The 14,579-nt window shown below is 47.2% G+C and overlaps 1 protein-coding gene across 1 annotated transcript in view; it reads right to left on the minus strand.

Annotated features, from left to right (window-relative positions):
* CSMD2 (CUB and Sushi multiple domains 2) overlaps positions 1-14,579 on the minus strand; it is a 286,785-nt gene that overhangs the window by 41,965 nt on the left and 230,241 nt on the right. Inside the window, exons 41-49 of the mRNA XM_082777291.1 lie at positions 14,201-14,410; positions 12,508-12,696; positions 9,494-9,671; positions 8,860-9,005; positions 5,007-5,087; positions 3,956-4,069; positions 2,091-2,279; positions 1,415-1,561; positions 261-449 (exon numbers count right to left, since the gene is read on the minus strand). Of these exons, the coding sequence (XP_082633417.1) occupies positions 261-449; positions 1,415-1,561; positions 2,091-2,279; positions 3,956-4,069; positions 5,007-5,087; positions 8,860-9,005; positions 9,494-9,671; positions 12,508-12,696; positions 14,201-14,410 (1,443 nt within the window). The remainder of the gene's footprint in view (positions 1-260; positions 450-1,414; positions 1,562-2,090; positions 2,280-3,955; positions 4,070-5,006; positions 5,088-8,859; positions 9,006-9,493; positions 9,672-12,507; positions 12,697-14,200; positions 14,411-14,579) is intronic.

Consider the following 14,579-nt stretch of genomic DNA (forward strand, 5'->3'; position numbering starts at 1 on the left):
GCACTGACGGACTTTCTCTCACCTGCCCCAGGCTTGACAATGACCCTCTGCTCCTCAACAGTTAACTCCCTCCACTCTTTGCCCATCTGTTCCCAAGGACTTGGATATAAGAGGACCACCTCTCACTGCCTACATGCAGCTCAAAGCCTGATCTCAGAAGGAATTAAGGGAATTACAATAGCTTGTTATTTTTACTGCGTTTTACTCAGTTCTCCCCAGGACCCCTGGGTCCGTGTAAGGATACTGCTGTCTGCTCTCACCTTGGCACAGCGGGATTGCTTCATTCCAGTGGAAGTAGCCTTGGGGGTGCTGGGAGCAGGTGGCGGTGCTGTGGCCGACGAGACGATAACCTGTGTCACACCCGAAGCGAACCGTGCTGCCGGGGTGCAGACCCGTCTGGCTGAGAATCAGCCCGTGGGCTGGCGGCTGCGGGAGGCTACAGTACGGAGCTGGAGAGAAGGGCAGAGGAAAAATAAATAAATCACTGGATGGGCTCTATCAAGACAAATCCCCTTCCCGTTCTCAGGGATTACACAGTGCTTACCATAACCTAAGGCTGCGCAAGGAACAGAACTTGTGATAGATAAATACAAAGTCAAAGTGGAAACGAGTGTAGAGCTACTATCCAAGGTTCACTCAGCTCTAGAAATAAAGAGTAATTTCTGATAATTAAATATTACTTAATTCATTTACTGAGCAAAGCCATTACTTATTTATGACATGCTGGCAAGTTCTCAACTCAGTTTTATAACTTTCATTAATTAAGGCTTGCTAAGTTCCAAAAAATAGTAATTCATTTTAAGGAATTCTCAGCAAGCATTCAGTATCTGGCAGTGGTTTTGTGCTGAACGAGCAACCAGGACTCCCTGGTCCTGATCCTCTGAGAGCTGTGGCAGAATGCCTGACCGGGACACGATGCGTTTTAAACAGTTTGCTGCAAATGCTGTAGCACAGTGACATGTCAGTCGTGTCTCAGGCACCAGGAAGCTCCTAGCACAAGATTTTATATTTTGTGATGGTAACCTTCAAACATCTCAAAATGGCCTCATCATTCCAGAGATACAACGGTTTTGTAAAACAGGAATCTTCTCTGTGAATTGCATGGGATGGTTTCATGCATCCAGGGCCAAGTTGTCTATGGTTATATATTTTTGGTTCTGAATTGTAACAGTGATGGAGGAAGCCCAGCCAGAGCTGCGAGTGTTTTTTTGCTGGAAATAAACTCGCTTTCCCAAGCCTCACCAGTCCCCACTGAGGCCTCAGAACAAGGCCAGCATTTTGTACCCTCCCAGGCCTTGGCACCTTCTGCCACCACAGATGGCCTCTGCCCCTCTGCAGCAATTTTGTGGAGATCCTTAGCTGAGGAGATGACCACGTTTCTGGCAGAGGCATGCAGTCTCTGCTGGGTGCTTACCGAAGTAGCGGATTTTGAAGCCTTTTCTGTTGTAGGCATGATCAGAGGACCAACGGAGATAGACTTTGTTCCCACTGCTGGTAACAGTCAGAGGAGCAGAGTAGTTCCCACTCAGTGACAAGAGCAGAGGGCTCTGGCCAGAGGGACCTGTGAGGAAAGAGAAAGGGAACGAATAAAAGTCAAGGCTGACACACAGAAATTGTCACTCACACCCTCATGTGCCAGGGTGTGTTTCTGCAAGAAGAATCAGGTGCCTTTTGAAATCAGAGTGTGAGAGCTTCCACTTTACCATGAGTCCATGAATGACAGCTCATGCTTAGTGCTCGTTTTGTGAACATGAGCCCCAAAGAGTACACCTGGCTCCCAGGAAAGCAACAGCAAACAAAAACCTGTTGACTGCAGTAAGACCAGGCTAAGACCAGGCTTCTGCTTCAGGCACTATGCCTTTAGCTCCAGTAAACGCAGAAGCTTCAGCAGAGAAAAATTACTTTACAGACATCTGAAAATCAAATTATTGATATTATTCAGAGAATCAATGAGACTTAGGAGAAGCTTTCTTTAAGTCCAGTGGAAGATTACAGGTGGTGGTGGGAAACTCTCCTCACAATGCCCTGGGAACAGAGATTAACAACTAACACCTCTGCTGCCAAGCAAGTCAAACTAGAGAATCTCTTACCATCAAAGATTTCAAACTCATCGTATTGCTTCTCACTGAGGAAGTACTCGATGGTGAGGGAGATGTTATATCCAGGCTCTACCTTGACCACCCAAGAACAGGTCTGAAAGTGGGGGTAACTTCCCAGGAAGCTCTGGCTGAGGATCACACCAGTGGAGTCTGTCAGAACCTCGTTCATCGGGCAAGGCACTGAAGGGAGCATGAAGGAGAGAGCAGAGAAAATCTGTCTTTCTTGTGAAGTAAGGAAGGAAACACAACTTACTATGGCCAAGGTCTATCTTCATGAGCCAAGTCAAGATAGAGCACAGCTCCCACCCACATCCTTTCACTGGACACCAAGATCCTTGTGGTTCATAGAGTTCCCAGATGCTGAAATAGGCTCTGAATGAAGCATGCCCTATTGTGCAAATTCAAGCAATTACCAAATTTAAAGGGGCAAAAAGCAACTACCCAAACAAAAACCTTCAACTGTCTTTGCATCATGGAACTAGAGGCTTATCCCAGGTCACCCACGGAGTTGTCAGATAGGACATAACTCCAACTCCTTTCTCTAATCACTAGAGCCCATTCAGTGGAATTCTGGAAATATACAATCCATCTGAAAACCCAAAATAAAAAGGCCAACAATGCCCCAGGGGAGGAGGCTGACACACAAAGTGAGCAGAAAGCATAAAAAGAAAGGGATCTTTATTTATCCATAATTGTCTCTAAAACTCGGTGCAAACGCTGTACTTGTATTAACAGAAAATAGTCAGAACTATCCAGAAAGAACAGAGTATTCTTTCCAAATCCTTAATCCCATCAGTGATTTGTTGACCTCTGTAAATTGGTGGCCAGATGTAATTTAAGCAGTCCCTTTACCCCCAGGCTAACAACCATCAGTAAATAATTGAATGACCTCCGTTTCTCTCCTTCAGTTCATGCTATTTCACAGAGAATAAAGCTACAGAAAAATATCCTATTATATGGTAAAAATGTTCAGATAGGAGGGAATGAAGTAGATGAAATAATCACGGTTGGAGCGAACAAAAGTACCAGCAGGAATCCAAAGGATAAATAAGGTAACATGGCAGCACAGAAACATCTCTGGGAGCCCTCCTGAGCAGCAGCAAGGTGTACAATGCAGTGTGTGCTCGGGGCATTCATTTTTCTCCCATGTAATACATTCTGTGGCACTAATAGAGAAGCTGTTCCTCGTGGGATCACCTCGCTGGAGGAGCACACTTAGCTGCAGCCTGCTCTTCCCTGCTTTGGCTGTTCGTGTGTCTCTGGCAAGCTGTCAGCGCAGAATCCTCCTCCCCCTCCCACGGTAAGGACGTCCGGGTGGCTGTTTAATGACTTCGCAAAGGCAGCCAGACGTGTGGTGTGTCAACCCTCTGCTCAGCAAGATTTCACTCAGTCTTCCTTCAGCAAGTACGAGCTTAAAGCACCTCCTGACTTCATGCCTTGGGGCGTAATTCGGGAGCACCCAACAAGAGGCAGAGCCCCCCCCCCACATGCAGAGAGCCTGCAAATCCCCCATGAGCTGTCAGAGAGAGGAATTCTCCCTGTTATTTATCATGGAGCTGCTGCAGTAAGCCACCCAGAGAATTTCTCACTGCTGTTTGCTTGTTGCAGAGCCTAGCCAAGGTGCACGGGCTTGTGCTGCAGGGCAGGTAGGGAGAGGAGCCTTTCCCTGCACAGAGGTGCCTCAATACCCTCCACACCAGGCCCTGCTCTGTGCTTTTGTAATAGTGCGACCCCAGAGGTCTGAAGATGTGGTGTGTGCAATGAAACTTCCCCCAGCTGCCATCCATTGCTGCCTCTTTTGCAGCAGTCTGTGGGGGAGAAAGCTCCGGCTGCCCTGCTGGGCCCCCAGGCTTTACCTTCACAGGTGGGTGGGGGTCCTTCAAACTGAAGATGGGTGCCCAGCTTGCAGGTCAGGATTTCATTTCCAATCAACGTAAAGCCAGGCAGACATCGGTACCTCACGATGTCACCTGCAGACAGAAACAGAAAACATCTTGACCGAGCAGAAGGATCAATTCATTAAGACCCGAGGAGAGGGCAGCACGGCAAGCAGGGACCTCTTGATCCAGCTTCTGCCATCAAGGCTACCTCCAGGCTGTGTGGCTCAGGCTGTGTATGTTCCACTTTGGATTTCTGGATGTTTTTGGAGAATTTCACGGACATGCAGGTCAGGCCATCCCACCCACTTCCCTGCCTGCTTGGGTGCCACCAGCTCCTCGTGCCACGCTGCCCCCAGCTCTGCTTGCTACGCGCTGACACAGACTGGGCAGACACAGAAGGCAGGGAAAGGCACGCTGCGGCTTCATTTGTGATAAACCACTGTCACGTCGCTGAGACTGTTTTGATTTCTGCTAGCTATTTGGGTGAAGACTTTCCTCAGAGCAGGCAGGTAAGAAAAGCTGCTTTTAAAAAAATCACAGCTACTTCACTGGTCGCGGGCGCAACTTGGATGTAACCGTGAAAAGCAGCAAAAATACAAAAGGCAGTCAGTATGGGTGAAAGGTTCTCAAAAAAAATAAAAATAGTAGTGGCCTCTAAACTTCTCCATGAGGCATTGTTTGAAACACCTGAAAGCATGAAGGCCAAAAACTAGTATTGTGGCTAAGATCTCTGAGCACTTCCAAGCAAGCTCTGGGCTTTCACAAAAGACAAACCACTTCTGCACTGACCAAGAGGAAAAGTCTTGGGACAACGAGGTCAATTTGACTCCGTGTGGAGTCAGCTGTTGAGCAGGGTCACGCACGCCTCCCCACAGCACACAATTACATGGGTGGAGAGGTCTCCTGGAGCCCCAGATTTGGGGTGCCATCCCCTGGACATGACGTGTGTCTGTGTGTCTTCCCCCAGGTATTCCCAGTGGCTGGGGACAGGCAGGGAAGAAGGGCTAAGGGGACCACGGGAGGCTACCTATGTTAAACTCCTCGTTCTCGGTGATGACTTCTGCATTGGGAACGATGGTTGGAGGCTGACATCTGAAGAGCTGGTAGGCTGAAAGACAGCAAAGGCAGAACAATAAATTAAGCTGGGGATGACTGTCTCGGTGCCAAGCACACCAGACATCAGAGCAAATCCTCTCTCAACAAGCAGAAGGAATTGGCAAAAATGCAACTAGCCCTTTGCCCTTCCAAACCCTAGAGAGATGCTCCAGTTGTTTGTGCCCCAGTGCAGCTTTCTCCAGTTTTTTACATCTAACAGTAAACACATTTTCATCATTCTGGGGATGTACAGTGCCCAGACACTGACAGTCTGTTTCGATGAACACTGAATGATGAGGGACTGGTGCTGCCATGAAGCAATGGCACTGTCTTTTGGGATACTAAGAGAGAAGATCTTTGTGACCCTCAGCAGAATTAGGTCAATCACAGAAGTGTGCAGGACTGCTCCAGCATCAAGTAAATTGCAATAATTATTCAGGGAATTTCATCTTCACCGCCTGTCCTTGAACACAGAATGAAATACCCAATAATTTATTTTTAACCTGGAATTATTCATTAATTTAATCTGCAAATAATTCCAAGAGTGCAAATGGTTTCAGATGCAAATTCTGAGCGTAGCTCAAAGTTCACAAAGTGACCTGGGCAAGGTTTGTGTCAGTGCCTCGCATAAAGCAAAGCAGCTCAGACACTGCACTCTCACCCAGTTCGGTGTTTCTTCAGGAGTACTGTGGGGCTAAATGGGAACAAGGATTCTAGTCGAGGAGCAGAAAATTTCCTATGACTCACGCACCTGCCCAAATACACTGCAAATACCAAATTTCCCATCAAAAATTAAAGATGAGCAAACACTGAGCAAAACAAATGTACTGCTTACGAGTATATGGGTGCATAAGGCTTGAGAACTGTGCTGCTTATGAAAATAAACACACGAGAGCTGTGAGCATGGTTAAATTGAAAAAAATGGTACTGGGATCGAAATGAATATTAATGAAAGACATTTTCTGCTATTTGCTCAGCACTTCTCTGAATCTTTGCTCCCCCCGCACCTGACCCTGGACAAGCATAACTTCCTCTGAAATTTATATCAGCCCTTTAATTTAAGATACTGGAGCTCAAGCTGCCACTGAATATTAATTCTTACTAACTCCACTATGTTGAACTCTTCACACAACAGCAAAGCTGGCAGCAACCTTAATGAGGCTTATGATAATGCTTAAACACACATGTAAAGAAGTCGACTCCCATCCTCTCACCCCAATTCCCCTATCCCCTAAGGTGGGGAAGAAGAGTATTTCCCCAAAAGCTGCATGGAAAAATGTGACATTTGGAGGGTGTGGGAAAGGGCCGGGGGGATCGCAGCTGTTTTTGGGTTACTGGAAGGGATGGGGGCATGATCCCAAGTGTGTGAAGGGGAGGAAAAAACACACTGCTACTGTGAGCTCAACTCTAGCAGGGGGAGCAAAGGGAGGTGCCAGCTCTGTTGTTATCAGCATCTGTGTGGTGCAAAAATTGGTTCTGTGAATATTAACTTAAAAAAAAAAAAAAGAAAAGGGTGGGGTGGGGGAGGCCCAGATTGGCCAAAATTTTGAAAACTGCCTGAAAAGCAGGAGATTGGGCAGTGGGGGAGAACCCTTCTGTTCCACAGCAAAGAGCCATCCCAGCAGGGGACACACTGGCTGGCAATCTTTTAAACAGATGTTTGACAGCGGGGGAAAGGGGAACCAGTAATAAAAATTTAGATTAAATACTATTTAAAAAGTGCTTGACAGCATCTGTTGAAACAGAAAGATAACCCAGCATTTACAGCATTAATTTCCTCTCCTTAATGGACCATATTTCAATAAATGTATGATTAAGGTGGCTTCAGCATATGGGTGATACAGCATGAGTGAAGCTCCTTAAAACAGAACCTCCATTTGTTCTTACTGGGGCAAAACAAGAGCCCTGTCCTTGAAACCGCTCTGGGACCCCCTGAGTTACTGTGCCATAAAACCCCTTCCCATCACAGTCATACATCACTTCGAGCTGGCACCTGAACTAACCCATTAAATAACGGGTGCAACAGCATCATTTTTCAAGGGATGCTACTGAATCTTCAAGCTCTCTGCATCATTCCTTTGTTTCCCTTCCTCCACCCTAAGGAAACATTTCTTTGCAGGCATTTAAAAGGGCAGCAGTTCTCCGACAGGGTGCTGCTGATCTCCACCGCATGGGGAGAGACAACTGAAAGCTGGAAGAGGATGCCCATGGCCTAGATCTGCCAATATGCAGATATTAAAGCATACACTGCTATGGATCCCGAGGAAATACCATTTCCTGCAGTTACACCCCAAAGAGCAAAGCCAAAGATGTAACTGACCGCACTGCCTGATCCCTGTGAATATTTCTCCCAGCTCTTTGGGGTACAAGGCACTTCACGCAGGATGAGAGCCAAGAGAAGAATCTCACTGCAACAACCACCACCAGTTAAATCTGTGGGGTTAGGCTTTATCCTAAAGTCCCGTGCATAAAGGGACCAATAAACCCGTAAGTGCTACTTTAGTAAAAGGCCAAGCAGTTGTTGGAGTGCCCATCTGGTTAACGGGCTGGAAACGAGTGCTGGCCATGCTGATCCCTACCAGCACAAACTCCAGACCTCCCCTGCCTGGAGTGCCCATGAATGGCTGCAGACCCCAGATCAACCAGCAGCTAAAAAAGCCTCACTATGAAGGGCTATCAAGGCTAGAGAACAGTGACATATGCTGATGGGCTGTAAGCACAGCAATGACAGTATCTAATTCATATTACAGAAGGAAGCATTCACTGAACTGCAGCAGTGTTTACGTACAGCTCATTCCTGAGCCAAACTGCCTAACCCATATTTTTTTGCATAACTGTTATATACGCACCATTGTCTAGTAATATAAATCTTACAGTGTTTTGCAGCAGCAAACCAATTCCCTCCGAAGCCTAGCAAGCATTCTTTAAATTCAGCCTATCTGTATAATACTCGCCTTTTGGAACTGAGCGTAAGCTAAAACATTCTGCACAGATTCATCGTGTAATTCATGTTCGACTTTGTTGAAGTTGCTGCAAGCAAATTACCAAAGCACGAGGAGGTCTCCATTTGCACTTTCCAAAATCCCAGTACTGCTGTAGCAACTTGTTAGCTAATCCAATTTAAAATTGGGCTCTCGTTTAGTGGTGGAAAGCAAATGCTCTCATTTTGATGTTATACCCAACATCTCTCGCTCTCTGGTGTGAGCTGCACTCACACCAAAGAATCCCCAAATAATTCACGGATTTACAAAATCATTTTCCTCCCCAGAGAATTAAAGTCACCTCTCAGCTGGAACACAGTTGTCATTTAAAATGGGACAGCAGGATGATCTAATTGGTTTAGCATGGCATTGGAAAGACAATACCGTATCCACTGAAAATTGCAGAGAAGATTTTTAAGTAAGCAAAGTGGAGCTATCCCATAATGGGATCTGCCACGGAGAGGACAGTATTTACAGCATCACTTTGAGAGAGGCACAGGATTGGCATGGCTGTTGGTTTGCAGGCACTTGATCTGTGCTTGAATTATCACAACGTTACAGATGGATTTCCACGTCTGCCCAGTCCGTGGGACAACTTGCCAGCACTTACTTGACTGCCTAAGAGACTTTCAATCTCAAACCCGTGAAAACCACACCCCATTGCAGAAGACTTCAGGTAAAAGCATATTTTTTCCATAAATTCTCTTCCTTAGAACTAGGCCTCCCCACAACAAACCACAACTGATCCATGCCCCTCCATATCCCACAGGCAGGTATAATGCACGCTCAGGAAGCAATACTGACCGTAGAAATAAATGGCAAAAATCCCCCCATTGGCTGCATCGCTGTGGAATTTCATCAGGACCTGGTTGGAAGAGCTTTGGGCTGACTTCTTAGCAGAGTTGCCAGTGAACACACCAAGCTGTGGGGCTGTTTGCTGTGGACCATCCCTAAAATTGTAGGTCAGAAACACAAGAAAAAGCATTATTATACATCTTTCATCCTAGGCATCAACCAAGCTTCTACACTGCATACATAGAAACTCTTTTTCTGTTCCTTCCTCCTCATCCTCCTTCTTTTTCTTCATCTGTATTACTGTATCCCTGGAGGGTTGACCTGGGTCCCCGTCCCCTCTCCCCACTCCTTTATGACAGGATGATCTCCTCTGGCAGCACAGTGCTGGCCCAACAGATAACTGCAAGCACAAACTTTATTTTTAACCTCAGAACTTGAAGAATTAGGGCCAGTTTTCCGAAGAAGTTTCGCTCTGTTTGCACAGTGGACACTGAGATATTTTGAAAGTCAGCTATTGATCTAGTGCTACAAGCTCAAGAATCCCCGCAATGCAGCAAGGGATGCTCTGTGCATCTGCCATTTCTTGCAGAAATGAAGCCTTGGTAGCAGCCCTGGTCAGTCCTCATGCCTCTGCTGTACTCACCAAATCGTGATGAAATCATTGTAGGGCTCTGTTTGCAGCAGAGTGAAGTTGAGATGGATCCCATAGCCCACAGGCACCGTAAGGAGCCAAGTGCAGTCCTGGGAATTGGGGTATTGGTTGGGGAAGCCAGGAGAGTAAACTGTACCGTTCTGGGTGGTGACGTTGCCCCCACAAGGCACTGCAGGTAATCAAACAAACACAAACCTAATTAACAAATACCCCAAAACAGTAAATCATAAAGATCTCCTATTTCCCATTTTCCTTTCCTCTTTTTTTTTTTTTTTTTTTCTTTTGGGCAGAGGGATGAAAAGATAGCTCTTCTGAATACAGGTGCATCCAGCCCCAGAACCTCAGCCGACCTTGCCATGAATAATTCGTATCTGTCACTACTACATCTAACCTTTTCAACTTAATTCCATTAGAATAAATTTGTTAAGTGCTCCTGAGCTGAAAGGAGACTGTCAGGGTGTTTTGTACAGATGCGATAGCCAGGTGCACAAACAAACTCCATCTTATACCCTAGGAAAAGTCTTTGGGCTCCACCAGCTGTTTGCACCCATGCATGGAAGATACAGCTCCTGACCAGATCCCACCAGTGGGCAAATCTATTCACCCGCTCATGCAGCGTGGCCTGGACCAGAACCACGGAGCAGCTGGCTGCTCACAGATCGCTTCTAAGCAGGGGGGAAATGATGATTTATTTGTAAAACAGAAGCATCCAATTCATTAACCAAGACGACAGCTCTGTTGCACTAGGTATCTTCCAGGTCTAAAACTTGCAAACTGAAGAGACGTAACTAGGAACAGCCTGGGCAGGGAAAAACAGAGACAGAGAGATGACATCCTGCTGATGGCAGTGCAGGAGGGCCACAGCAAGTCCCTGGGTGCAGAAATCCCATGGACAAGCACCGGCCTCTGGACCTCCCTGGCACAGTTGTGTAGGTGAATGATAATGTCTGCAGCACATCGCTGACAGCCTGCAACAACCAAAGGCACGTGCACAGGGTAAGTGCAGTGCCATCTGCCTCAGCCAGCTCCATTTTAGAAGCTACACTGCTGTATTATCCTTGGCTTAGGTTATTGCATTCTTCCTCCCAGTACAAGTTTTTAATTCGGGCTCAGTGCTACAGTGCTGTACAGCACCACACACTCCTCCTCATACAGGAGTAGCCCCACAGACCTCCACCACTCTGGACACGACTCGATGTGCCAGATGTGAAGCTAGAGCCAGGCTCCAAATATTTACTGCCTAGTTCTGCTCTGCCTACTCATGTGGTCTGTCAAGCTGAGAAAAGCATGTGTATTTATATAAATCCACACGCTCATTTTCCTAAACAAACACCCAAGGAACCTTGGGGGCTGAGCTCCTTTCCACCCTGCGCAGCAGGCAGCCTGCTGATCGCTGGAAAAACTCCCTGGGGTGCTGCTGGAAACCTCAAGCTTCCGTGCATTTATTTTAGAATTACAACTCTTTTGATTAAAAGGGCTTTCAGCTGTGACCTATGTGGGGAAGGTGAGGTGGTTAGCCTAAGGCAGAGAGACATCGCTGCTTGCTGCTATGCAAAAATGGGCCACCCAGCTTGGCTGCATCTCTGGAAACAGCTAGAAAGTTCTGCACTGACTTCAGCAGCACTTAACAGCCCAGCGGATGTGCACACAGAGGGGAAAAAAAAAAGCAAATGGCCCAAAGTGTACCTAACCCCTCACCCCAGTTCTGTCAGGAGTGCTGCTGAACAAGGAAGCTACTTAAACACAGTAGTAAGGAATAAGGACTGTGTGGTTGTAGCTGGCAGAGCTGATGCCAGAGGTAAATAAGGGCATAATCCTGCTGCCACCCACCCGTGAGCCCTACCAGCAGCACACCAGGTACTCAGCGAGCGCGCTGAGCGCCGAACAATTTCTCAACTCGTGCACATCTCTGTTGCGTTGCTGCAGCCACTGAAGAGCAGCTGAGGATCCGGTTCTTTATGCTTTGCATTCTCTAGAGTTCAAGGACTTAGGACTTGAAAGCAGCACAGCATCAGCCCTCCCTCTCTTTCCCCAGCACACAGCTCTTGCAGACCAAGTGCTGTAGGGAGGCCGGGATAAAGGTCAGTGCTCCTGGGAAGTGCAGTGGAAATCTTCCATAAGCAACCTTGAATTTCTTAAGGGTTCACACAAAACCTTTCTAAAGTAAACCACACAACACTCAGCCCACTGGTCCAAAGAATAAAAAGACTGAAACAGCCCTTTTGGGGTTTGAAAAGAGAACCTGGACATTGGAGCTTCGATAGCTACAACATTGATTGACCCCCTTTGGACAGCAGGGTCCTCCCAGCACACTTGGTCTTCAAGAAACAGAGATTGCTCAAGACTACAAGAACTGTTGAGTTGTTTTCCCAATATCACCACACTAAGAAGACAAGACAGGGGCACAGTCTTCCCACACTAGGAGTCCCCAGAGCTGCAAGGGTCTTTTACCAGGGACCCAGCGTGGCAGCGAGTGCTAAGGGCACTGCTGCCCAGCAGAAGAAGCTGTGCTCACAGACAGCAGGGCTGATCAAAGCCTCTCTTCTCTACCTGATTATTCAGGCACACTGGTTCATCATAAAAATGTTGACTTTGATAGTTGTTTGAGTTGGCAAAAGGCAAGAACTTTACCGAGGACAATAAAACACTGTTCTAACCGTGCTCAATGTCAGCATGAAACTGTGGGCTGGTAAACGAGGGGAAGTAAAAGGTGCAAAGAAAAACAGAAAGAGTCATTTCTACAAGTTGTAAACCTGACAATGCATCAGCAGTCGTTTAACAGGGCCAATACAGCAACAATGGTTTTTGTTTGTTGTAAGCACAGAAAACAAATGTCATAGCTGCTATGCATGAGAGCAGAGGAGCTCTCTGGGAAACATCTGTGAGGAGCTCACCACAGGTCTTGAAGTACAATTTCTGTTTTCCCCAAAGAAGTCTGCACATGTGGGCATGTGAAAATCAATGAAGTCTAGAATTTTTCTCTCAGGGTGAGCCCAAAGCCATACCTTCACACCTGGGCAATGGGTGATCCCAGTTCCTGTTGGTGCCGTGCTGACACGTCAGGACAGGGTGCCCGATCAGCTGGTACCCAGGCAGACACTCAAAAGAGATGGACTGGCCAACGTTGTAACCAGCTCCTCTCACAACGCCGTTGGCAAAAGGTTCAGGGTCAGGGCATTCCTGCAGCTCGTAGGCTGGAAAAAAAAATAAAGTGGAATGTTTCATAGTTATATTTTCTCATAGAAGCATGAACAGTACACTCATCATGCTGCTTGGCTACTTCCCCCTTGTACAATGACTTAATTGAAAGAGATAAAACTTTAATGAACCATGCACACATCTGCATGGAGGATGAGGGACAATCCTGCTGCTTCATGCTAGCCTCAGATGTGAGCGCTGGGGCCCACCCTGGTCCTCCGGAGTCTGCATGCAGAGGTTTACCCTGCACTTCACTTCTAATTGGGAAATCTGCCTTGTTTTTCAACAAAATGTGGACGATCCCGATGATGAATGCGAGTCAAACAGTTAGCATGTTCCACCTGGCATTACAAATTACTGGTCAGCCTTGCTGGAGCTCATTTGCATAGCAATTTCCATGAGATTACCCAGAGTGCCTCACCGAGCACATTCCTTCCGAAATTGTGCAGCAGCGCATGAATTATATGGTGCATGAACAGGACAGCCAAGGCAAAATTAATGTTTTCAATTAAGTATGAGTAGCGGCTTTTATTGCTATTTCTGGGGAGTCAGCCCTTTGTCAGTCCTTGGCTACAGCACATGGCTGGAGACACGTGCTCCATCTTCCCCACTCCTCAGATCTCTCTCCCAGACAGAAGCTGGGCTGTTTGGCTCCCAGCTGCTGCAGAGCGAAGCCTGTCCTGCTTATCTTCAGTGTGGAGCACCCCATCTGCCCTTGGTGTCCTTTGCCCATATTCCCAGGTGAGACCCGAAGGCAGCCCAGCAACTTCAAAGAGCAGCAAATCCAGTAAGAGGGGCACTTGCAGGGCCTTGTTCTGCTGGCTGCAGAGATTGCAGCAGCTGCAGCTCAGAGGACATCATATTAAAACTGGGGAGCTGTCTGAGGACACATGCTGGGCAAGAACCTAAGCATCTCCATTTGCCCATCATTTCCAAAAACTGTACTGAGCGCATATTTTGACTCCAGTCAGCTTTTTCTCTACTTTCACTCCATATTTCCATGCCAGAGCCACTGTTCTATTATTTAGCTATTTACTCATTTGCTCATTTCCCTCCGGCAGCCTGCCTCAGCACAAAGTTAGGCTGCAGCTGAGGATGGAAGGGATGCGTTTGGGTGTGCCCAAACCGGACTTCAGCTGAGACTGAAAAGCAGCTGCAAAATTCCAGAGCAGACTCAGCTGCTGAGGACTCCTCTCGTTGCACATGACAGGCGACAGAGCCAAGATCTAAGTGAATCTAGCTGGAATTAATTCAAAGGCATTTCACTGTCACAAAGCACTCTAGGAACATTTGTTATTTGCCATAGGCATAAGTCAGGGCGAACAGATCCCAGTTACGAGGATTATGCATGGTCTTCTTGTAACACCTTTCCACTCATTTGGATTAAGTCCTTGTGGGATGAATTCAACAGAATAGCAGCCCACCCTCTCTCCCCCATCCTCAACACTAGCACCTGGGGACAGGATTGTCCCAGTGCTGCATGTTCAGTGGCCTCCCTACCTTGGTATTCCAGCTTGAAGCCTGGTTTGTTCTGTGAGTGGTCGCTGTGGAAATACACGGTGGTTTCATGAGACGTGGACAGGAGGGAGCCCGGGATTTCGGTGCCACTGAAGCGCCCGATGACGTTACTGGTGTCGTACGGCCCATTGCGGATTTCAACAAAGTCGTGGTTTGGCTCAGTGGAGAAGTTTAGGAACTGGATGTGAGCACCTGGGGAGGAAGAATCAACAGTTTACCTCTAAAGCTATCCACAGGCCTTAACACATCAGCACTGCTCACTCAGCGATGCCCAATACAGCCTAGTAAATCAGAAGGAGGACATTTACTGTGTCAGAGGTAGAGGGTGCCTTGTCCTTCTAGTTTCAGACAAGATCAGGCT

The sequence above is a fragment of the Aythya marila genome (assembly GCF_965140915.1).
Source record: "Aythya marila genome assembly, chromosome: 22".
In the NCBI taxonomy this organism is placed as follows: domain Eukaryota; kingdom Metazoa; phylum Chordata; class Aves; order Anseriformes; family Anatidae; genus Aythya; species Aythya marila.